This window comes from Emys orbicularis, chromosome 2 (genome assembly GCF_028017835.1).
Source record: "Emys orbicularis isolate rEmyOrb1 chromosome 2, rEmyOrb1.hap1, whole genome shotgun sequence".
NCBI classification, from domain to species: Eukaryota; Metazoa; Chordata; order Testudines; family Emydidae; genus Emys; species Emys orbicularis.
This window is the reverse complement of record NC_088684.1, coordinates 205,832,687-205,858,107: the sequence shown is the minus strand read 5'-3', so window position 1 is coordinate 205,858,107 and position 25,421 is coordinate 205,832,687. Positions and strand designations below refer to the sequence as shown.

General features: G+C 40.6%; 1 protein-coding gene across 1 annotated transcript in view; it reads right to left on the bottom strand.

Annotated features, from left to right (window-relative positions):
* DPY19L1 (dpy-19 like C-mannosyltransferase 1) overlaps positions 1-25,421 on the bottom strand; it is a 103,668-nt gene that overhangs the window by 59,679 nt on the left and 18,568 nt on the right. Inside the window, exons 8-11 of the mRNA XM_065398972.1 lie at positions 15,296-15,353; positions 8,060-8,151; positions 4,618-4,717; positions 669-746 (exon numbers count right to left, since the gene is read on the bottom strand). Of these exons, the coding sequence (XP_065255044.1) occupies positions 669-746; positions 4,618-4,717; positions 8,060-8,151; positions 15,296-15,353 (328 nt within the window). The remainder of the gene's footprint in view (positions 1-668; positions 747-4,617; positions 4,718-8,059; positions 8,152-15,295; positions 15,354-25,421) is intronic.

Below are 25,421 nucleotides of genomic sequence, written 5' to 3'. Positions count from 1 at the left end.
TGGCCCGGAGATCACGATCGACTGGCAGAGGCTCCAGGATCAACCAGTCGATGGCAATCGGCGGGTTGGTGACCACTGAATTGTATATAATTATGGATTTATTTTTGCGGGGCCCCCTTAGTCAGAGGCCCTGGGCTGCAGCCCCTAAAGCCCCACGTTAGTCCGGCCCTGTTCATGAGCTGTTCCAATTAACAGCTTTGAACTGGCCATGATATTGTAGCAGAAGTGAACGTAGCTCTTTCATTAAAGGGAAAACAAGTCTGTGCACTGTTAATGATTTAGGATATTAAAACACTTGGTTTACATTTACATATTTGTCTAAATCATAAAAAGATTTATTTATTAGCAAGACATTTGGAAAATATCTACTTCTACGACAGATGAAAATGTTGGTCTACCAAGTTTGACAGTATTCTTTTAAAACCAGTACATTTTTCTTTTTTTTCCAATACACAATTAGTAAAGGCAGATAATAGTGTTCTATTTTAAAAAGTCATTTTTGTGCATCTCAAGATCTGTGTATGGACAGGGTTCTATTCCTTTTTTCCCTTCACTCTTAGTCTTACAGTAACTCTTTACACTCACTACACAACTGATCAAAATATCTAAAACTAGCTTCTCTTCACTAGCTGGTTTGACTAGTTTATTTTTTTAAAAGCAAGTATTACCATATGTGCACAAAGTATCTTCTGTAACTTGAGAGAGTCAATGTAACCCACAACATACAAAGCAAATAACGAGGCTATCTGGAATTAAAAAGAGAAGATTAAACTAATTGAAAATGATACATTCATACAGCATAAATACATTATTCAGCAATAACCCACAAGCATCTGTAGCTCCTTTTAATGGCTAAAGGCTTATGAATTTTTGCAATGGCTTATTTTGAAAGAAGGTGGAGCTGTGTATAACACCCAAAGAATATAAAATAACATTTAAACATTTCAAGAATAAGATTTAAAATAAAAGAAGTTGCTTTACTCATGTTAATGACCCCCACTTGTATTAATAATTTGCTCTTAGATAGTACCTCCCATTTTCAGATAAAAGAGCATTCATTATTATTAGTCTAAAAATCAGGAAATATTATCTCCACTTTACTGTTGAGGAAAATGAGGCATAGAAATTAAGTGACTGCCCAAGGTCATGCATGACGTTTATGGTGATGCTAGGAACCAAATTCAGCTCTCCAAAGTTCCAGTACACTGTGTTAACCAGCAGAGCACCCCTGCTGCCTCTGCCTTGATTTTCTGAAAAATGAGGGTCATTATATCAAACATTTTTAAAATAAACATGTTTCTGTAGTTTACATTTTTGGTGGCCACCTGCAACTAATTTTCTTCTTTGTGGTTAGGAGACCATCCACCCCTGCCCAGATTGTTTTGTTCAAAAGCAACACCTGCTACTTCAAAATACAGCAGCCCAAAGTAGATGGGAGAGAAGAAGAGAAGCTCCTGTATTCCAGGCACGTTGGGTTGACAAGGAGAGGAAAGAGAGAATGGCATCCTTGCGCCTCAAAAATACAAAAAAAGCTGAGGACACAAATACTTGTGGGGGAGAGCCTCGGGAATAATTCTGCCAATTATTTCTCCACATTATCCTTTTATCCAGTTATTCATTCATTTCCTAGTTTTTAATTTAAGAGTCATGGGTGTTTTGCACCCTAGCTCAGGATAGCAGATGTTTAGGAAGGTATGAGTGCTTTTTCTATGCCTCTCATTCTAACCCCAACTTCTTCAGGATGATATTTAACGCAGCAGCTTGTTTTCTGCAGACCCAAATAGGGAGCAAGACTTCTGCTTCCAAAAAGGACAATTACCTGAAGAGTCCAGAATGCATTAAAAGTCACACAGTTTAAAACAAAAAACCTGACATGGGTTAGTAATTAATTCACCATGTCCCAATATTTATTGATTTATTTTTAAGAATGCGGTCAGTGATTGCAGCAACCCTTTGAATCAGGTAATCAGAGCACTTGCGCTTAGAAGCTACACATAAAGAGTAATTTTTCAGTGGGGAAGCTAGATATGATAACCAATGCTTTGTGTTGTGAAATCTAAGCCCTTACCTTTTCCTAATCTACCTTCTATTGACTGAAAAATTCCTAAAAGCCCAGATTACAGAACTTTTTTAAAAATCTGTGCTAATTAGCACTTCTGGGCTTACATTTTTCTCTAATTCAAATGCATAAAGATGAGTATGTGCTGCCTAGAGATATATTTAACAGACTCTTTTAAACTACATTATATGTTCCTGGGGGAAGTCTGTGCCACTGCATATGCGCAGAATTCATCCCCCCCAAAGATTTCTTTGCTTCCCCGCAGAAAATGACGGGGAGGCAAAGGGAAGCCACAAGAACGGTCACATGCCAGCATGGTTTCCAGTGCCCAGAGCAGCTGGCAGAGAGGTAAATCTCCGAAGGGGTCGGGGTGGGGACACCCATGGGCATAGTTTGGGGGGCATAGCCCCCTCAGATGCAAGGCATGGGGGTATGCGGGGTCACATGCCACTGCCCCCACCCCCCATTTCTGTGAGCACAGAGCTGCCCAGATGAAGGAGGGTTCCACTACGGCTAGCTGACTCTGCAGCTGGATGCCATCTCCTGAGTCGTAGTGCCGGTCAGGCTCCCCTTCTGCATGCTGGGAGCCATCTTGTTTTCTGCACAATGGTGAGTGCCCACAGTGGGACAGGGCAAGAGGGGTGGGTTGGGGCAGGAGAAATGGGAGAAAGGGGGTGGAAATAGGCAGTGGGGAAGGAAGGAGGATGGAGGAGTGGTGAGAGAGGGATAGTGGGGAGAGGAAGGGGAAAGGGATAGGACATGGTGGGGGGGGAAGAGGGGGAGCCTGTCATGCAGCATTCCCTCAGCAGCAGCACTGGAGCTCCCCCATTAAGCAGGCCCATCAAACCCCCATCCCATCGAGCCCCACCCCTCCTGCACCTGGACCACCCTAATGAGCCCCCCCACATCCGGACTCCCACCCCAACGAGCCCCACTCCCCCAGCACCCAGACCCCCTTGCTGAGCCCCCACACCTAAACCACCCCTGCCAAGCACAATCCCACCACACCCAGATGGCCCCTGCTGAGCCCCAACCACCTTCACCTGGATCCCCTGCAGAGTCCCACTGCCCCTGCACCCGAAACCCCCCAACAAGCTCCTGTGCATCCAGATCCCCCATTGAGCCACCCACACCCAGACTGCCCCACACAGAACTCTCTCACCCCACACCTGGGTCCCCCCACACTAAGCCCCGCCACACTTGTATCCTGGCGGGCTGAGCCAGCCTACCCGCCCCCCCCCCCCCGAGTGCCTGGCGCAGAGGGGCAGGACCCTGGGGTGTTTCTGGGACAGTCCTGGCCCTTGCGCTGTGTCAAGGTCAGGTGCACCCTCACCACCGAGTCCCTGTCCTGGGGGGAGGAAGGGAGGGCTCCAGGGTGATCTCCCACATCCATCCAGGCAGTGGCCTGTGCTCCCCACTGCCATGTTGGAGCCTCCACATTTATTTCTTGACAAATAAAATTTGCAGAGTTCTAAAATATATTGTGCACAGAATTTTTATTTTTTTGGCATAAAATTCTCTCTGGAGTACTTAAATCAGATGAGCTCTTTGCTGCTCTCAGACAGTAATTACTGTACCTGGTAGCAATAGGTACACCAAAAGTCAACACTATCCATGTAAAATTCATGCTGGAATATTATATGTTAAACATAAAAAAAATTCCAAGATATTTTAAAATAGTTCCTTATTTGTATTAATCACCTTAGTTTATTAACATATTTTTTTAATTTTAATAAGTTGATTGTACTCTTTTTATTTTTACTTTTTTAGCCTTCAAACAATTTGGCCAGTGAAACTAAACATGTTCATTTCACTTTCTGGTTCTAACGATGGAGGGTTTTTTCCTAATATATGCATTTCTAGGACTAAAAGGCAAATTACTTAAATTTCCATGCCTACAAAATTTTTGTAACTGAAATATTTTATTAGTATCACAAAAATATTTGTTTTCATATATGGTTTTGCAAAACTACATTTGGACTATTTCTGGAGGCAGAGAAATCTGGGAAGGGCTCAAAACGGGCAGGTCTATGCTCAAATAAGGACAAACATTCTGGTATACTTTCCATGACCTTAGAGAGAAAACCCCACAGTTAAGATTGTGGGACAAGAAGGGGACAATTCTGAAATAACTTTGGAGATGTTAGGACAGCAGTGAATGTGATGGTGCAATATGAACCTGGGAGCAAGAGAAGTCTGGCTGCTGCATTCTGGACTCTGTTTAGAAAACAGATATTCAGAATGAACATAAAACCAAATTTTGGTTACTGTGCTACAGAATGACAATGGTAGCTAAAACACATCAGAAGTCCTATGAATTCACTTGACTGTACAAAGCAGTCAATTTATCTAAATAAGATAAAGATTCTACCTGAATCTAAGTTTGGCAATGAACTACACACTTGTCTAAACATACTGTGTATAGTGTAATACTATAAAGCTTGAATTTATTATTCTGAAGCTACATACACACTATGCTATCGTCCCATGTACAGGAACAGAGGTGTGTTTAATATATCCATGAATATTTTGGTGATATTCAATAAAAATTGTCTTACTTGTGTCAGAAGGACAAACTGAGCAAACTGCCAGGGAAGCATGAAAAAGACATTAGAAACACACAGTGCAATCAAGCTTCCTCTATTAATATTCGGAGTCCTTAGGAAAAAAGAAATAAAACAGATACCAGTAAGTCAAACTATAATAGGCCTTTGTATTTCATCCAAAAGAGCATCAGAGAATAGTATCAAAAAATTAAAAATTGCCTTGTAATTGGACTTGCAATATAAATTGACAACTGTGAACAAAACAGTTTAAATAACTTTTGTATTAATTTCCATAAGAATATATAATATAAGAATAATTAAAATAATTAATTCTGACCCTTGTTATTTCATAGCTCACCTTTTGAAATAAAAGTAGAAGTTGAAGTAAACAAAAAAGTGCTGAGTGGCCCCACTAAGCAAGCCATGATGAACATTCATCTCAAAAACTGTAACATTTAGTTTAGAATTCCTTTCAGGCTTTATGAAGTGTTCCAACTCTTCAGATTTCTCTAAAGATGCCCAGACTGCCTCATTCTCATTGATGACATGACAGCCAGAATGATGCATTACTCAAGTGACACAGACAAATATTTTGTGCAATACTTCTAGTACAGTATTATAAACACAGGGGCTATATCAATGGTATTTGCTGACAAGAGTTCAGAATTTGACCTCACCATATATCATTATTTAATCTCCACTTGTCTACCTACCTGTGGGGAATGAAAATATGGCAATTATTTGGGACTATATAGGGCTCTGTCCTCAAGGGTCAACGGCATCACAAAAAGGAATGTCTATGGGAAAAGGAGTAGAAACTTTCTTGCCAATCTGTAACAGTCTGGGAAAACTGAGGGAGCCACCTATGAGGTTCAAAGACTTCTAAGGAAGGACAATCAGTTCCATAAATGAAGAAGAAAACTGCTTCCATGGGACATAATGCAAAAAGAGACGAAGGCCCAGCTCATTCAGACTAAACTGTTCCATCTGCTAGAAGACAGGAAATAAACTAGTTAACTCAGCTGCAGCCAGACTTTACATTGGGGTCTAATGTCACAAAAAATCTTTAATTTCGTCTGTTAGAAGAATTATAGTTATAATCACTTGTGTAAATTGACCTACATGTCCTTCCTTGGAAGTTCTTGAGCCTCTTGGATGGTTTCCCGTTTTCCCAAACTGCTGCAAGTCAGCAGGAAAGTTTTCTACTCCTTCTCCAACAGACATGCCCCTTTGTGATGCCAATGACGCCTGAGTACGGAGCCCTGTAGCCCACGAATGGCTGCCATGCTTCCACTCCTCCACAAGTCGACAATTGGGGATGAAATTATATATGAGGCTACGAGGCAGGTGAGGCAATAACTGTATCTAGTAGACACATTCTAATACTTTCACCTGAATTTGCACTGACTCATGGTGTCCTCTGACTCCATTTTTCAATTACCTCAGTGATCAAATAAATATTTCATATTGAAAAAGCATCAAAGTTTCAAAATGCCCCCATGGATTTTGTCTGAGTCACAGGGACAACCAATTAAAGTTTCATGGAAGAGCCATCTTCTGGCCATCTTTCATCTGTTGTGGAGAACTGGAACCTTGCCAACCAGCTGGAAGGACAGTACTGTGATCTCACTTTATAAGGGCAAGGGACTGAGCAGTGAATGTAAGAGCTACAGGCCGATCACCTTATTGTCCATGCCAGGGAAGGTGTTTGCAAATGTTCTGCTGGCACGTTTGGAGCCCCTGCTCAGTGTTGCCCCCAACAATCAGACTTTACGAGGAACAGTTCCACATTAGATGCCACCAGCCTTCCGCTTGTTGTCAGAGATACACCATGAGTTCAAAACCCCCTGCACGTAGCATATGTCGACCTTATGGACGCATTTGATTCAGCTGACCAAGTCGCACTATAGAAGGCCTTAAAGGGCATAGGTGTCCCAACCCTCTGCTGGACTTCATTAGCGAGCTGCATAATGGAACCATTGCCCATGTACATCTGGAGAATCGGATGTCAGCACCTTTTAAATCAGTATCTGTTGTCATGGAGGGCTGTGTCTTGGCCCTGCACTCTTTTGTTGGGCAATGGATTTCATAATGAAGCCTCCTTTGGACTTCAGAATAAGCACATATCAGGAATAAAATCCCTTCCTCCATTATATTGAGGAGGCACTTCCTTTACGGCCCCTAACTGCACCAGAGACTCCACTTCCTGAATTAGTATAACCTTGTGAGAGCGTTCTGTGAAAAGGGTCAGGGAAGGGGGCAAGAGGAATGGAGGAATATACGTGAATTGCAGGGTATATCCCAGTTCTAGCATGCTTACAGTATCTGATGTAATGTGGGTACAGGCATTTAGGAAGTGGGACAACCTATTGCCAAAGGGAGAGAAGATCTCTGGGGTGGTTTGCTGCCCTGGACCAAAGAATCAAAAAGACTGCTTGGAAGTTTAAAGTTGTCTCAAGGACGCAGAAGTTGAAGGAGGTGGAGAAGGTGGTCTCTTCTTTTGATACCTAGGATGCCTTCTAGAGCTTTTGGGCTGTCTCACTGGGTAGTCCAGATACCTCTGCTGGGCCTGAGGCCAAAACTGCTTCTTTATTATAGCAGGGATATAAATATCCATTGATTTTAGGTTATCCTGGAATCTTTTGAGTGTTCAGAGCTTCCTCTGTTTTGCCCCAAAACAAATCTGAACCTTCAGAGGGTGTGGGACTTCAGCTGGTATACTCGATACCTGGTGCCATGAAACAAGGTGCATAGTGATGGCTGTCACGAGTTGCTGAGTCGGTTTCATCTAGAACAGCCTCTGGAGACGAGTGGGCAAACAACCCTCACTTATAAAAACCTTAAATTCCTTGTTCACTTTATCCAGTAGCTTGTTCTGAAATTTAGGTCTCTAAAGCACAAAGGGGAAGTGTGAGGCATTCAGACGTGTTATGACTACTGATAATGGGCGGAGAAGGAGGGGCCAGGGCAGCTCTGCCCCCCCCCCCTTTATGCTCTTGGCAATTAGCAAAAGCACACGTAGGGCTCATGAGCCCTCCCCAAAGGGTATTGCTATGGGAAAACGTTAGCCAACTCTGGTGCACTGGGTGCCCACACATCTAGGGTGGAATGACAAGGGCAAACACTCAAAGAATCATATATATGATTTCTGGTTTGTACAGTAAGGCTGTGTCTAAACTAGGAGTTTATTTCATTACCAGTGTTACTAACACCAATGTAGCTCCACTAGCCCAGTGTTAAAAATGTTGTGATAATGGGAGCCTAGCCTAAACCACTAGTATCACTATTACTACCAGTGGTGGAGACCCTTTGGTGTTAGCAATAATGGGTAATGTCTGAGGGGGAAAAAAAACTAGTATGTACAAGACCATAGCCTCTAAATAAATGCACTGTCTCAGGGATTCTGTTTTTTAAACTCTTCACTCTTAATAACCACACATAAATTGGAAGCTACCTGAGAATGTAGGTCAAAAGCAACATCTGAAGCACAAGGAATGGGTATGAGAAACTTTCACGAAGGGGTGGAGTCCACATCACACGCGTGCACTGAAAATAAGAACTGAATTAGTTCATAGTATGTTTTGCTACATTTTCATTTCTCCCTCCCCCCCGCAAAGCAATGAATTTATGATTTAAAATTATCAACTACGGAAACTGAAATGGTACAAAAACAAACTAGATGAAGACTCAGTCATAAGTTAACAAAATAGTGCGTCATAAGACAAGATACAAGAGATGGAAGGAAGGAGCATGCATGCTTGAGTGAAGATACAGCTTTGGGTCTTTAATAGTTGAGGGCGGGGAGGGTTTAACCACTACTACTGGCTCCTTCTCTTGATATGAGAGAACTACAGTGGGAATGATATCTTACTCTTGCAAAAACAGAAATCTGACAGCTTAGGAGCAGTTTTGTCCACCAAGAACAAAGATGCCAAAGTAGCACAGGTTCTCCTCAGCTCCACTTATTTATTATGGCCATATCTTGCAATCTCTTATTTACAAAAACAGTCTTTGCTGAAATCAATTAATTATGCATGTGAATAAGGACTACTCAAAACAGCAAGACTGCGACTAGCTAATATAGCTACACATAAAAGAGTGCGGGGAGCAGGGCGAGAGGCATAAGCCAACACACCTGTATGCCTACGTTAAGTCTCCCACACTGTGGCTCAGGCATGGAGAGAAGAAAGCAGAGACTGTGCACCCAACAGCTGTGTGGAATGTACAGAAACTTGGCTCTGCCCACCAACACACAAGCCAGTAACATTGAGCAGCTGAAACTAAGTGTACCTGTTACATAGCTGCTGTAAATCACTCCCCCCACCGCAGAGCAAGTGATTAGAAGGCAAACCAATTGTGATTGAACCACAATTTCTTCTCAGAATGCTTTTGGGGTAGCAAAACATGTAGCTGTGCCACCCCACATGGGCTAGGTTGAGCCTTTAGGCTCAGCCCTACACAAGGATTTGCAGAAATCAGATCCTTGGTTTTCAAAAGTCAATTGCACCCAGGAGTTAACTAAAACTTTATATATTTGAATATTTCTTTGCTGCATTTTTCCATTTCAAATTAATGCAATTATACACAAGAGGCTTCATGTTACTTCAACTTTTGAAAGATGTTCCTTCTTATACATTATCAATTTAACTGTGTTAGAAAATTTTGTTTGAAAGAAACCTGCTGTAAGATGTACTACAAATTCAATACAGTCTCTAAATATAAAACCTTTTAATAACATGAAATATACAAGCAAAGCTAGAAGAAAGCTGTTTGTTGGTAATTAAACCTATCAGGTACATATTTTCCCATCCAACATTTTTAAAAGTAATCTTGAACAGACAAAGTACATCTCTCCTTCATATACATTTACTGTGGCAATGGAAGGGGAATGTCTTTAGTGGACTTCTACTAATACCGAGACTTTTACTGAGGAACTGCTGGTAGAATCAAAGGGTTTCTATGGACTTTTATTCTCACGTTAACTTACGTATCATCAATATTCTCTCTCTACCCCCATCTATGTCTGTCTTGATCAATAACTGATTCAACTGCATAAGGTATGGTACCATTTAGCCTGCAGCAAGAGTATGTGTATCGCAATCAACAGGGGCCTAAGCTCCCCCCTAAATTTGACGTTACTCTCCAATCATACTTAAGAGGCCAATTAGTGCTATATGTACTGTGCTCCCACACAGCAGCAATTCCCAATATCAGAGAAAACAGTGAAACAGAGTACGAGCCCAAAGGCAGCTCAAACTTGGCAGAATGTGGAGGAACAAATTTAAGTTGTTAGATGTCCTCTACTAACACGCAAGACAGGAGGACACAGAGTTCAAGGGACAGATGCTGTACAAAGGAGGCAGGAGAGAGGTAGAGAATTTAAACAGAGAAAGTGCTTTAATCAAGGGAAGAGAACAAAATCCAGATTTAAGGAATGAAAATGATTATGAAATATTAAAACATCAGCTGAAAAAAGGAAGCACACACAGATGGAGTGGTAGGAACAAGCTGTTGAAAACAGAGGCAAAACTAGAAAATAAAAACAGTTTATTGAAAAGAAGATATGAAGAAAAGAAAAACATTTTAAAGTGCAGTTCCACTCAGTATAGTGACTAAACACAGCACTGTGCTGCTCCATGTTTGTCCTTAATTTCCAAATCAAGTGTGTTCAATTGACAGATTTCCCCCCCCCTCCTTTTTATTTATTTTAATTGTCAGCCATGCAAACAACTCCTGATCAGGGTCAGCCTGGATTCTCTCTTACTCTTGCATCACCGAAGTAAAAAAAGGATCTTTAGAGCAAATTATTTCCCCAGTTCATAACTGTTCATCCAAATTACCTTCAAATTAAACCCTCAGTAATATCTGTATAACCCCATTAGTCTTCAAATGATTTTTAACAGGTGTAATCAACTGGAACTCAGTAAACAATTCTTTTAAGAATTAGCAAGCAGGAACTTAATCACGCTCACTCTCAGCTGTATTGACTCTACAGCACAAACATATAAACGCTTATTTTTTGGTGAAGTAAGTGGATATTATGTTAAAAGCACATATACTGTTAAGTGCTTTCATTTTTTAGTTATTTTTCAGAGTACAGCCACACTTAAAATGTACCTAACCTGCAAGATACAGAAAGAAAAAAGTAAAAAAGTAGTAAAAGCAAAAAGTGATACATAGGATGAGCAACCAAAAAAAGGGAGCATTTACCTTATTGCTATATTGACTTTACCATGAGTTGTGCCATTTTCCTATGCTTGAAATGTAATATCGCTGTAAGGTAAATGTTTCTTTTTCAAGATAGCCCAAAGCAGCACATTAATATTTTATTTTATGCCAAACTGTTATTTGATATAACACACAGACACCAGACACCAGACACACACACACACACACGTATGTGACTCCTTTAGCATTTTGTTGAAGCTGTAACAGTGTTATCTGTGGTCAAGGACAGAGGCACCCACAGCTGTATGCATGTTACACATGGTGCATGCCATGGCTCAGGGAACCCAGGGCTCAGGCTGCTGGAAGGTGCAGCTGGGCAAAGTGCCAGCGGGGAGCCCTGGCACAGAAGCCAGGCCTACAACAGCAGAATGAAGGAGCAGTGTTGGCTGCCTCACTACCCACTTGGATTTGGCCCTGCAGCCCGTCATAACAGGGAGGCGGACGATCGGACCAATACTGAGTGAGTGCCATTGCAACCTGGTGCATGGGGGTCGCAGTGCCACTGAGGTTTGGCCCGTGGCTTCTCTATCATGACAGGCGGACCTCAGGGCCAAAACTGAGTGGGCAGTGGAGCAACCAGCACTGCTCCTCCTCACCACAGCTAGGGGGCTGGCTCCTGCATCAGGGCTCCCCCGCCAGGGGCCTGCTTAGCTTTGCCCCACTTCCAGCGGCTGTGTCCCCTCTGCTCTGCCCGCAGGACTCACTAGCGACAGCCTCAAGACCTGCTAGTACAGGGAGATGTGGGGAGTGCCCACATAGGGGAGCTGGCCAGAAGAAAGGTGGTGGGGAGGCCTGAATGAGGCAGCCACAAAGGGGTTTGGTTTTATGAACTATGTGAAAAATTTCTGTGTGCACCTCTGAAGAAGGAACTAATTGGAAAAGTCAAAGGACAATGGTTAACTTCCATGGTGGGGTGCGGCACATTTATACCTGTCTGCTACCCTTAGGAATCAAACGTTTTTAGAACTTGAGAAGCTGTGCCTGTCCCACACAAGTGAGAATCCTGCACAAATGGTATCTTCAGAGAATAATTATTTTTGAACTTCCATTTGAAATATATTGTATTAGCCATTTAGCATCTCGGGTTTTTAATTAATCTTAAAAACAAGACTGTTTCAATAACATCTGACATCCATTATCAAGTAGTTAAAGAAGCTCTAATGCAATTAAATGTAGTTGAACATATTCAAAGACCTTTACCAAGCTCAGCTGAGTAAACTGGAAAAGGCAAAACTAGTTTCAACTCAGGATGGAGCCATATGGCAACTAGATTCAATCTGAACAACAAGACACAAAGGTAAGCCAGGCAAAAAACAATTTCTAACCTTCCGTACCTGTTGTTCTTCAAGATGTGTTGCACATCTTGAAGTCGTATCTGCCCACGAGGCCTGCTGGTTTGCAATCCTAAACTGCAACCCCCCTCCAGTAGAATAAACCTTTCTTACAGAATAAATCCAATTTCTTGGGGTCCTTTGCTATAGGTGTTGCACCTTGATGACCCTGCCCTTCTCTTCCAATGGCAGCAGATACCACCAGGGAGCTGGATGCGGAGGGGTAAGATGAGTGTACAAGAACTCATAGCTATGGGCAGGCACAAAGTATTTCCGCTCAGCTCTTTTTAATGTGGGGGGAAGGGAAGCAGGAGTCTGCCACAGGGCTTTAACAGGGTCCATAATGGCCTCATTAAGAGGCAGGGCTACTTTTGATGGGTCTGCCACCACTAAAACGTCAACCAGACTATGGGAGGACTCCTTCACTACCTCTTGGTGAGCCCTATAGTCATCCTGGGGAGGTGACATGCCCACTCCTGACACGGCCTCATCAGGGGAGGAGGAGGCCAGCACCAGCTGAGGACACTCTTCCTCCCTTTCCACATCAGAGGGTCCTGCAGAACCAGTTCCTGAAACCCAGCACTGGGTTCAGTACCCAAGTCTGGACTGGATGTTGCCCAATGGGGCGGTGGTGCTCTTCTTTCGGAGGCCACCAAATAGCAGCATCTTGAATAGGATCCCTTAATTGAGGGAAAACCCCACAGGTTCCAAAAGGTACCAAATCAGTGCCAAATCTGACCAGCTCAGCTTGGAGGAAGGTCTCAACACCGCCTCCATGAGTAAAAATTTCAGCCTGGCCTCCTGGTCCTTCTTCGTGCGAGACTTAAAGTCCCTGCAGATCTGGCAGCAGTCCCTGATGTGAGCCTCTCCCCAGCACTTCAGGCAACTAGCGTATGAGTCACTTGGAGATATAGCATTGTTGCAGGAGGCACAGGGCTTGAAGCCCAGTGACCAGACATGCCTCGGCACCAGGTAACGGACCAAACTCTGCTAACTAACTGACCCTGACACAAACTACACTAAATTGACTAAAAACTGACTATTTACAACTATATACAATTATAGGAAAAGGAAGACCACTGAGAAAGCTTGCTGAAGCAAGAATAATTCCAGCGACTGTCATGGGCAGTAAGAAGGATCTGAGGGGGCACAAGGTCGGCTGGGCGCTTTATACAAGCACTATGTGTGCACAGCACAAGAGGACACTTGAGCTGCCCCAATGGGTACCACTGAGGGGAAAAATCTCTGGTGACTGTGCTCAGGGTGCGCAAACACCTACAGTGGAATGCACACGTACAATCACTCGAAGAACACCACACGTTTCTAAGTAAAAAACCAGAAACATAGCCAAAGGGCACTTAAAATCATTTATTCTTTCAAAACACAAGAGAGATGACAATAGTGGTAGGAAAAAAAAAATCAGATATTTTGGATTAAACAAATCTTTTTCTAAAGGAATAAAGCTTTTTCCAAAAGCTTAGCATTATTTTTCTGCATAGACGTAGACAGTTTCTAAATGATATGTTGCCTGATAGAGACTATAGTAGACTAATCATTAGTATACTGACAGAAAATACGTTCAGCTGTGGCTATCTGAACCCTGAATTATCTATTATGTATTCACTATGTACCCTTCCTGACTTTCAGATAACTAAAATGATATTGTATAAAGAAAACTTGCTCCATTTGTGCGTTTCTGAAGAAAGATATATTGTGTTTTGTAAAATTATGAGGGATTGTTAGAGGAGGTATCTGGAAGGATACTGATGGGCAACAGTGGTGATTGTCGAACAAAAACTCTCGTGTCAGTGATAGTGTGATTTTTAGAGGTTTCTACATGCATGTCGAGATTGAAAAGGTGCAGTTTTTTAAATAGGAGAAATAAATATTCTAGACATCAGAATGAACACATTTATTTATGAAATCTCTACTGACCAGAGGGTTCAAGCCACATTTCCACGATGTTAAGGCACCTAAAGATGCAGGTTCTCAGTGAAACTTTCAAAAGCACCTATGCTGGTGAGGCACCTCACCTACTCACACGCTTTTGAAAATTCTACCAGGTGCCTACCTGCATCTTTAGGCACCTAAATACCTTTGAAAATGTGGTCTAAATGCCATATAGAATAATACAACCGTATGAATATACATCGAACAACTCTATGTTCGGCACAAGAAAGTTAATGCAACATTAGGGACACATTTTAATAGCGCCAGTGATGGTATTCAAAGCTACAATTTTCGTTCTTACAGCAACAATAACTATGCAAACATAGTTTGAAATCCTGGCCCCTGAGAAGTCAATGGGAATTTTCCCACGGACTTCACTGGGGCTAGGGATTTCACACATAGTATTGTCTTCTGAATTTACTTCTTGGGTGGAGATGGAAATCAGTTTTTAATTTCCTGATTTTTGTGCAATTAAAATCTCAACCTGACACATACATCAGGCTATGTTTCTCCACAACCCACTTCCAATACCATCTCCATTATATTTAAGAGGGAGAAAAGGGAAGCCAGAAGAATATTATTCAAATAAAAACCACCGACTACACTTTTATGGAAAGCTCTCACAATTATATTCAAATAAACTTGCTTGCATTATATTAATAGGCAGTAAGAATGCTACTGATCTAAATTCAGTTTAAGGGCATTAGTAGAACAAACTAACCAAGAATGCTAAGCCAGCCTTAGAAAATAAGAAATGACTAACTAGTATTCATGTTTCTAGGTTCCAACATTTCTTATATGTTCTACTTTCCCTCATTAAAAAAAAAGTTAGCTGAAAGAGAAATGACATCAGTGCACAATATTAGTTACTGAGATTGCTGTTTAGTTATGAAGGAGTTTAAAGTAGGGGATTTCTATTCAGAGTTTATCTACATGTAGGTATATGGGAAATGAAAACTGAAATGGTGTAAAAAAAAGCTGTTTCTATAATGGCATCTTAAATACCACAAAAAGTTTACATTCACAGGTACTTTCAAAATACTACATATTTTTCTTTTCAATGTTTTCTTACCTTTAAGCATAGGCTAAGATGTAAAGTACAAGCATTCTCTATTTTTAAGTAAAATTCACACACCTGATTTAGTCTAAAACAATCAAAAATTTCAGTCTAAAAGACTTACCTCCCCATGATTGAAAAAGTAGCACAATACCGTAACTAGACCTCCTAGACGGCTCCCACTGTGAAAAGAAAATGAAAAGTGAGTGCAACAGAATTTCATAATGTTCAAGTAATATCTTCTGAAACCCAAATTCACAAGATTTGTCCACACCCCAGAATATTTAATCTTTCACTTTTAAACATAGTGACAGACTTTTAAAAAAAAAAATTATATTATATATATATATATATATATATATATATTTTTTTTTTTTTTTTGAGGGGAGGAGGTAGAAGAGAGAATTACAATGTAAACCAGTTAAGAGCCTAGATAGGCAACCAATATTAGTTTTGGAACAGTCCACCCTTGTATTGCATCTCTTCCCTGCAGAACTCCTCTGAATTTTCCTTACCTTTAATACACATCCAGTGGAATAATCTGGTTACCTAGCTCTGCTGCAGGATTTCCTCTCAGACCAACATTTTTAGAGGCAGCAACTAATTTAAATCTGTTGGTCTTTAAGGTGCCACCGGACTCCTCGTTGTTTTTTTGCAACTAATTAGGTGTTCCTCATTTTCTGAGTGTCCAAAACTTGACATATCCAGAGCCTGATTTTCAGAAGTGCTGAGCATTTGCAACTTCAGCTGATGTCAATAGGAGCTGCAGATTCTCAGCACCTCTGGGGGAAAAAAATAATCGGGTCCTAGGTGTCTCAGTTTGGGCACCCAAAAAATGGGCACTCAAAGTTGGTGGACACTTTTGCAAATTTTGGTGTGAATCTGTGCCTTGTGATGAACTGGGGCTCTCTACGTACAACTTATGAATTCTGGTTGATATTGTGAAGTTCTATTACAAAAAACTGATGTATTATGAGTACCTATATGTATATAGATCTACCACTGCTGACAGGTCCTGTAGCAGGTACACAACAGATACCATGAGGAATGCTTAGGACTCAATGACTAAAGCTGTGAGTCTGTCACAGAAGTCTCGTAAGTCATGGATTCTGTGACTGTCCTGGACCTCCGTGACTTCTGCAGTGGTGCCGGTGCGACTAACCAGCCACTGCTGGGGCAGTCTTGGGCCACCCCCCGCCCCCGCAGCGCTCCCGGGCTCCCCCCAGCACCTATGGCACCCCCTCTCCAGAGCACCCGAGATTTAGTCACATATAGTACAAGTCATGGACAGGTCACATGGTTTCAGATGTTTGTTATTTTGTCTGATCTGTACTCTCTGGTGCTTTACATGATTAAGTAAAGAGCATAAATGTGTTAGACCCTATGCAATGTATGAGTGTGTGTTCAGTTTCACAACTGCTGCACGTTCCTGAGAGTTAAAACGTAACTAGAAGCTTCACATCTTTTGGGTAGAGTCCTTGGAGAAGGATATGTTTAAGTAACTGGGTTATCTCAGGGGCCAGCATTCGTCCAGGGGCCTAGGGCAGATGAGCTGAGATCCATGCTTTCATGGAAAGCATAACAGACTGAGTCTATGCCCAGGAAATGTGCCAGAGGAGCCAAAGGAGGAAACAAGGCTGCACCCCACTGAGACCTTGTAAGAATCAAGAGCAGCAGAGGCTTGGATTTCACTCACAACAGCCCTAGTGAGTGGCATGAGGTGGCGCTTCCTAGGATATGACACTCCTCATTTTCCCATTTGCAAAGTGAGGGATAATATTTCCCTACTTCAGAGGTATTAAGATGATAAATTCATTAATGTTTGGGAGGCACTCAGGTGGCCATGCTAATGGGCACCACAGAAAAGTTCATGAAAAAAAAAAAAAAAAGCAATGTCATATTCATTGCAGCATTTGGATGGCATGAAGTAAATGAGGCATGGGATCCACACACTGAACGTTGAGTATAAAGATAAATCATTGCCAGCTGCCTCCTTTGCTGAGCACAGTACATCCTGTGTCTTGAATGAGATCTCATTAGATTGTCATAATGAATATACACAAGGGGCAGAATTAAGATTTCACTGACTACATGAAATCTGGTATTTTCTAACTTTTGAGTACTTGACTTCACGGCCTTCTCATCATTCTTTCACATTTTTTCTAAATGGAGTATACTACAAACAGAGTTCCATGGGAGTGGAGTAATGTGAAAACATCAGCCTATAAGCTAAATTATATCTTTCCTCAGCAATGAAAGACTGCATGAAAGCCTAACTGAAAACGTGTATCAAAGGCTCAGTCAGGCCATCGTGATCATCTAGTCTGACCTCCTTTGCAGGTCACAGAACCTCACCCACCCAACTCCTGTAATAGACCCCTAACCTCTGGCTGAGGTACTGAAGTCCTCAAATCAGGATTTAAAGACTTCAAGTTACAGAGAATTTACCATTTACACTAGTTTAAACCTGCAAGTGACCTGTGCCCCATGCTGCAGAGGAAGGCAAAAAAAAAAAAAAAAAAAAAAATCAGGGTCTCTGCCAATCTGACCCAGTGGAAAATTCCTTCCCAACCACAAATATGGCAATCAGTTAGACCCCAAAGCATGTGGGCAAGACCTACCAGTCAGACACCCAGGAAAGAATTCTCTGTAATAATTCAGAGCCCTCCCCATTTAGTGTCCCGTCTCCAGCTGTTAGGGATTTTTGCTACTGGCAGTCGCAGATAGGCCACATGCCATTGTAGGCAGTCCCATCAGACCACGCCCTCAATAAACTTATCAAGCTCAGTCTTGAAGCCAGTTAGGATTTTTGCCCCCACTGCTCCCCTTGGCGGACTGTTTCAGAACTTCACTCCTCTAATGGTTAGAAATCTTTACCTAATTTCGAGCCTAAACTTGCTGATGGCCAGTTTATATCCATTTGTTCTTGTGGCCACATGGGCACTTATATTAATTAATTTCTCTCCCTCCCTGGTATTTATCCCTCTGATGTATTTAGAGAGAGCAATCATATCTCCCCTCAGCCTTCTTTTGTTTAGGCTAAACAAGCCAAGCTCTTTGACTCCTCTCATAATGTAGGTTTTCCTTTCCTTGGATCATATCTGTTCCCTTCCCTGCACCTGTTTTAGTTTGAATTCATCTTTCTTAAACATGGGAGAGAACAATTGCACACAGTATTCCAGATGAGGTCTCCAGTGCCTTATAAAATGGTATTAACACTTCTCTCTCTCTCTACTGGAAATACCTTGCCTGATGCATTCTAGGACGGCATTAGCCTTTTTCTCAGCCCCATCACATTGATGGCTCATAGTCATCCTGTGATCAATCAACACACCCAGGTCTTTCTCCTCCTCTGTCACTTCCAACTGATACATCCCCAGCTTATAGCAAAAATTCTTGTTGTTAGTTCCTAAATTCATGACCTTATATTTTGCACTATTACATTTCATCTTATGTTTATTACTCCAGTTTACAAGGTCATTCAGATCTTCTTGTATGATATTCCAGTCCTCCTCTGTATTGGCAATACCTCCCAACTTTGTGTTATCCACAAATTTTATTAGCACACTCCTTGCTATTGTCAAAAATAAGACCACATTTTTAGCTTGATGCCTACCCACCAGGCATAGGTTCTGGAAAACCTGCCAATTGAAATTATATTCAAAATTATTTCATAGATTTATTCATGGTTCAAAGCATTGCATTCCTTCTGAAAATTCAGACTGATAAACTGTGCAAAGTGGAAACAGTTTTCCTTTGAAGACAGATTTTAGAGTTCATAGAACATGATAAATGCTCACAGAAGATCTAAATGACTTCAAAGTTTCATTCACAAACAAAACACTAAAAGGTATAAAGGTCAGCACAAAGACAACAGTAGTGATCAATAAATCACATTGATACCTTCCACACTAATAGAAATTTGTGCTACAATTAATGATAGCATGTGTTTGTAAAGGCATCTGGATATATTTTGAGAAAGAATACTAGTCAAAACTTGTCAATTGTTTGATATTTTAAGTTAGAAGCTAAAAAGCAAAGACTGCATCTGAAAAACCAACAAGATTTGCAGGATTTATGATTGAAAGCAGTGTCCAACTGAGTAGATACAAGTGGTGTAGCTCCATTGACTTCAGCGATGTTATGCTGATTTATACCAGATGAAGGATCTGGCCCCACTTTCCTAGCTAACTGGTTGAAAATGGTGAGTAATTTTCCATCCATAATAGAAACTGCTTTATTGAGAACCTGAGTAACATGTTTACAATTTCTAAATTAGCAGAAATGGAAATTAGAATGTACACTTTACCAACACTCTGAAAAAATACAAGTTTATTTTGCAAACCTATTGTGGAAAAATTGTGTAATTCAGGAGATATTAATACTGATTTCTGGCTTTCCAAAGTTAACCAAACCATATGGTTTTCTGTGAAACAAGGTATACAAGCAGAAATGAAAAGAATGACAACACATGTTCATGATATAGAGCATGAGTAAAAGATTAAAACAATGGAAAAACTAGCAATAGCACTGAAGCAAAGAATAATCCTAGGATTTTGTAACTGAACCATGTGCACAGACATTCACATTTTATAGCATAGCCAGTAGCGATGGGATGAAGCAATGGATGGTTCTGAGGAATGTTAACGGGAAAAAGGAACTTTGCAACACACCAACTGTCTGTTGCCAGCTCAAAGCCAGAGGCCATCCAAGACCTGTTTATTGGCCTCCACAAAATTAATTTTGTGGTCACAACCTATTCTGACAGAAATGTCATCACATTTTCAGAAAATAGCACAACAACAAATAAATAAATAAATATACACATCCGTGATACCAGTCTCAACTGAAAGATCAAAGTTTGAATGGTCATGGAGACAGAATAACCCTCTCAATCACAAGGCAATCTGTCCCGATCAGAGTTGAAGCAAGCTGACAGGGCAGTTGGGGATCTTGTACTGTTAATGCTTTAGTTGTACCTCTTATATAGAGGACTTCAGTTTTCAGGACCATTATTTCTGTACTTTTCATTAGTGCTAAATTCTCTCTCACCAGTTAAAGGAATAATGAAAGAACATTAAAGGAAACAAGAGAAACAAGAGAAAGCAGTAGAATCTGGGGATACTTAAGTCACCATATTCCAATATGGTTTTAACAAATATAAATAGGAAAATTAAGTTTTCCACAACTCTATACTGGGCAGAGAAGTAACACCCTGTATACAATATTTTAACTACATACGGTTCTCTTCATGTATGTGTAAGTTTTCAGGGAATGTGATGGGGTGTCCACCCCACACTCACCCAGAAGGGGTTAATGGAGGCCAGATGGGCCAATTAACCTATTAGGCTGAATGTTGAGAGGAAAGCCCTAAATAGGGGAAGCTCACCTGTGAGGGAACAGGCAGAGCTTTTATAAAACCAGGAAGCTGACAGCAGGAAGGAGGCAACAGGGAGGTAGTCTGCAGTCACTCCCTGGGAGAAGGGAGGTGGGTTTGGGGACTAGAGAGACAAGTAGCCCATGGTTGTTCCCTGGGAGAAGGGTGTCGAGAAGCTAGCAAACCCAGAAGAGTGGGGAGAGCCAGGAGGTAAGGATGCAGCCCAAGGAGTAAACATCATGGTTGGGGACTGAGCAGACCTTGGCTGTGTGTTGTAGGGACCCTCGGCTGGAACCTGGTGCAGAGGGCAGGCCTGGGTTCCCTTACCCACTACTGGGGAAGTGGCACTGGTGGGGCAGCGAACTGGAAGATTCCCTCGGTCATTGTGGGAGCGACAGAGACTATGAAGGACTATATCCCGGAAGGGGGAGAAAAACACTGAGTGAGCTGGCAGGAGGGCCAAGTCATGAAGAGGATACCGTGGTTCCAGGAGCGAGAGAGGAGCTACAGACCAGAGAGAGCGAGAGATGGAGTGACAGTGTGAGACTGTAGGAAGGGTCATCGACCTCATGAGCTAATTCACTGAGGGGCTAGGACAAGGCCATTCAAGATTATTAGCGAGTGGAGCTTGTCACAGGGAAAGAGGGTTAATGAAATCATGACACTCTTCTCCAGTGGGCTCCTCTACATTAAAATACAAAAGAATACACATACAAAAGAATAGTAAATCTCTGTCCATCTCTGTCTCTCACACACACGCCTCCTCCCTACCTCTTGGGAAGAAGGAGGATGCTGTCTATCTGTGATATAAGCCTCTGCCTAGTAAGTGTGACAAATGGGGGGCTGCTTCTGAGTGAGAGAATAAACTCAATTTTTGCCCTCCATATCAGAGATTCCCAGTTTCTCCAAGGCACTGTCTTGCAACTCTACCCTTTCTTCCACAGCAGCCTGGCAGTTACAAGGAGCATGTCCACATCACTCGACATGACTTTTCCAATCCCCATTTTGCATCTTTTTCACCAAAGATGAGAAAGCACTTGCCTTTCCTCATTGTTCTGCCAAGGATAAGTAGCAGAGTGAAACTGACATGATTATCAATGCTAGTGCTTCACATAAGGTTTTGATTAGGTTTCACTTAGTAGAACTATGAGCAGTAGCAGAAGTATGGTGGCTGCAGATGCATGATAAAGTATACATTCAGTCAGTTAATATTTCCAAAGTTATCTTTGCAACCAGAAGGCCTAGACATTATTTTTAGTGAAATCTTTACACAATTCTGGGAAAGGGGTGGCAGTGATCTTCCTCTTCATTCAGAAAAGCCTTCTATTAACCAGCAGTGAATAGGTGAGAAAAATTTTTCAATCCCATCAACATTAGTCTGATATATCCTAACACCTGGGTGTACTTGCTGTTATAATGTGAAGTTTAAGTAAATAAAAACAAATCAATAAAATACAAAAAGACTACAACCAAAATATTAAAGGCTGTCTGAAAATGTATTTTTCTTTTAAACTTGATAATGGAATGTCCAAACACAAAATGGCATTTGAGCTACTTAAATATGCTTTTTCTACAATATTTTTAACGTTCACCCATCACTTTCTTCTCATGTGACACCTGCGTGTGCTCATCAGATTTTGTCATATCCACAACTGAATATTGCTAGAACATGCATACTACTGAAAAAAAAACCCTTCTCCCTCCCCCCCGGCCCACCACCACCACTTTCCTATGCTTAATATTCTATTCCTACAAGACAAACATTAGAAAAATTTAAGGGGAAGGTTACAAACTAGCTTTTAAATATTTTGACAAATATCTGATACCTTATTTTATATCCCATAAAACTGGGATAGAAAGTGCAATATTAGTTTTGAGTTCTAAGTTGAACTGATGAATTACCAATTTGAAAGGGAAAGCAAAAAATGTGGAAGGCCACAGTTTTTCTGAGTACTTATCTAAAAGTAAGCCACCAGATAATTTTCAAACAGGAGATTAAAGGAACAATAATAAAAAAAATTAAACTTCTTTGTTTAACACAACCAACTACATTTCAATATTAGCATTTTTGTACCAATAATTTCTTATACCTAATCTAGGATTCTGGTACCCAATTTTCACTCTTAAGGAAAAATAGCCAACATTATAATTAAGGTCTTGACAAATTTGTTTTTACATTTCTTGTACACAACGTACATTTGCAATTCTTAGATGTTGCATCTTGAAAACTTGAGGCTAAGATGGAAGTTACTTTTTGTGATTAACCATTTAGAAGGGGCCTATAACTGACTGAACTGACTTCTGTTGGCTCTAGAGTTTCATTTGTTCAACAGAAGAACTTAAGGGCCTGATACACTACTCCAGTTTTACATCAAAGTAACTCGATTGAAATAAAATCCAATGGTTTCAGTGGAGTAACAGCAGCACGTAATTGAAGCGAAACTGTACTCACAGTGCAACACCCAGTTCACTGATGCACCAAGAACAAGTATCTGCTACATCCCAGAGAAACTGCCAGTGTCCAACAGAACACTAATATTTCAAAGGAAAATTGCCAATGCAGAATAGTCAGAAAGGAAAGGAGTATTGGGTGTCCAAACACGAACAATGTTTCGACTAAGAGGAACACTTCCTTCTGGGTGCTGAAACAGACTCCTGAATACCAATACTTTCAGTGTTACAAAGTTGAGCCGAAAAACAAAGAAATTTCTCACCCAGAATATCAAAAGTCATTGATCACTGAATTTCCTCATAAATTGACTAATATGTGAGTGTATTATATTAATATGAACAGTGAGCTACAGTAGAGTGGTAATACCTAGATCAAACTTTTTGGTGACAGAAGCCCAGGTCTCCTTCATTGAGGTCAATGTGAGTTGTTGCCAGTACCTTCAACTAGACTATGAATGGTCCCCATACTTGTTCCTTTTATGTTATAATTTTGTTACTCTATACTCCCTCTATTATTTCTCCCAAAAAAAAACCAAAGTTGCTGCAAATAAACACCATACTAACATTTGATGACTTTGCTAGCGTGGTATTGTTTGACAAAAATCATCTTCACATTAAGCCACTAGAACAAACCTAAAGACCAAACAAATTTGTTTTAAAGTAGGTGAATGTTACACCAAAACTTTAGTACTAAATCTAGTCCTGAAACAGACTGACTAAAAATAATCTGATGTGGACAAAAACAGTGTTAAGCAGCTAGATAGTACGTTCTGTTTTTCTGGAAATATGGAAGTACTACAGCAGTGCCCTCTTGTGTTGCTGTACAGTAATAAGGTCTTCATTTTACTAGAAAATAGGGTTTACTGCTTTATAATTCAGAAATATAATTGTGTTGTGGGGCAAAAGAGAGATAGGAAGGTTTAGCTCTGGAGTAATGTTTTTTTTAAACCAGTACTATTTACAGTAGTTTTGGAGTTTTTAAGTTACAAGAGTACAAAACCTGCCCAAGAATAAATAGTGGTTATTTTGAAAGCATTTTGTCCTAAACAGCTCAAAAAAATGCTGATTTTAAAAATTAATTTTGCAAGCTGCAAAATTAGTCTACAACATGGACTTATGGCTTGGGAAATTATTGTAAAAATGGTCAGGATATTAAACATTTAAAGTGTAAATTGTGTTCAAGAACTGTAAAAGTATTTTCCTTTGTGTTTTTAGTCTGCATACTTTCTGTCCAATTGTTAACTAGCTCTTAAGTTATGCAGTATACATTTTTAAAATACAAAAACTAATTATGCTGACCAAAGAATAAATCCTAGTTTATTTTTGTTACAATAAAAAGCAATAAAATAATGCAGTTTAAAAAAAAAATTCTGAAGAAGCGGTTAGGGGTTAAAAAAAAAAATCAGAGAAATACTCAAAGATCCTGCAGCCACCAAAAACTGTAAGTCATGCAGAATCAATGAGTTCCGGGTACAACTCTGTGTGGAGGATTAAACAAATCAACAGGGTGCTGAAATAGTCACAAAAATAAATCTCCTACAGAACTACGCAATGCTGCATCTAAGATGTAACCTTTCCGTTATATTAATACTAAAAATGTCAAGATCAAAAACACACGTTTAACAAAGAAACAAAGGTGCTGCCTTCAGGAACAAATTAAAAATAAGAACTATGGAAAGTAAAGATAAATATAGTTTAAGGAATATACTGAAGGTAAACAATCCATGATATAATACTACAGTGTAAGTACCAACTCTTAATTGCATTATGCATGCTGTAGCATTATATATGCCTAAAGGGAGCACTAGCTTACCACATGGGAAGACAGTTTAGAATACTGAAGCACAGAATAGTATTGAACTGCCAGTAAGCATAATCTTTTCCTGGAAAAAGTTATTACAGGGTTTGTTTGGGAAGAGGGTTGGGGGTGTTTCTTGGAGGAGGAGAAGGAAGATTATACTTAAGACTTTGCTAACTTGGCGGTTTGATGATAACAATGCCATACTACTACGCACAAGTTGCAGAAGGGGGACAGCACACACATGCACATATAAAAGGATAGGAACTATACACACTGTGGATCTCTTGATCAAATATTGGGCTAGTGTTGAAGGAGCAGAGGCACAAAATTAATTTTTTTCTGACTTAAAAATAGGCCCTTCAGCTGGAAGCTGCATACTACAGGCTTCTGAAACCTAGAAATTTTAGTTTTATTATTTAATTAATGAAGTCATATTTAGGAGTGTTCTGTACTGAAATAACGAAGACCTGATTAGGTAAGTTTCAGTTGGCCACTTGCTGGTTGCAATGAAGGGACTGCTATTTTGACTTCCTAGCTACAATACGCTGAAGTACAGAGACATTTAATTAAAGAAAAATTATTTATAATTAATTATTCAAGGTAGTGGGAAGAACAAGAAAA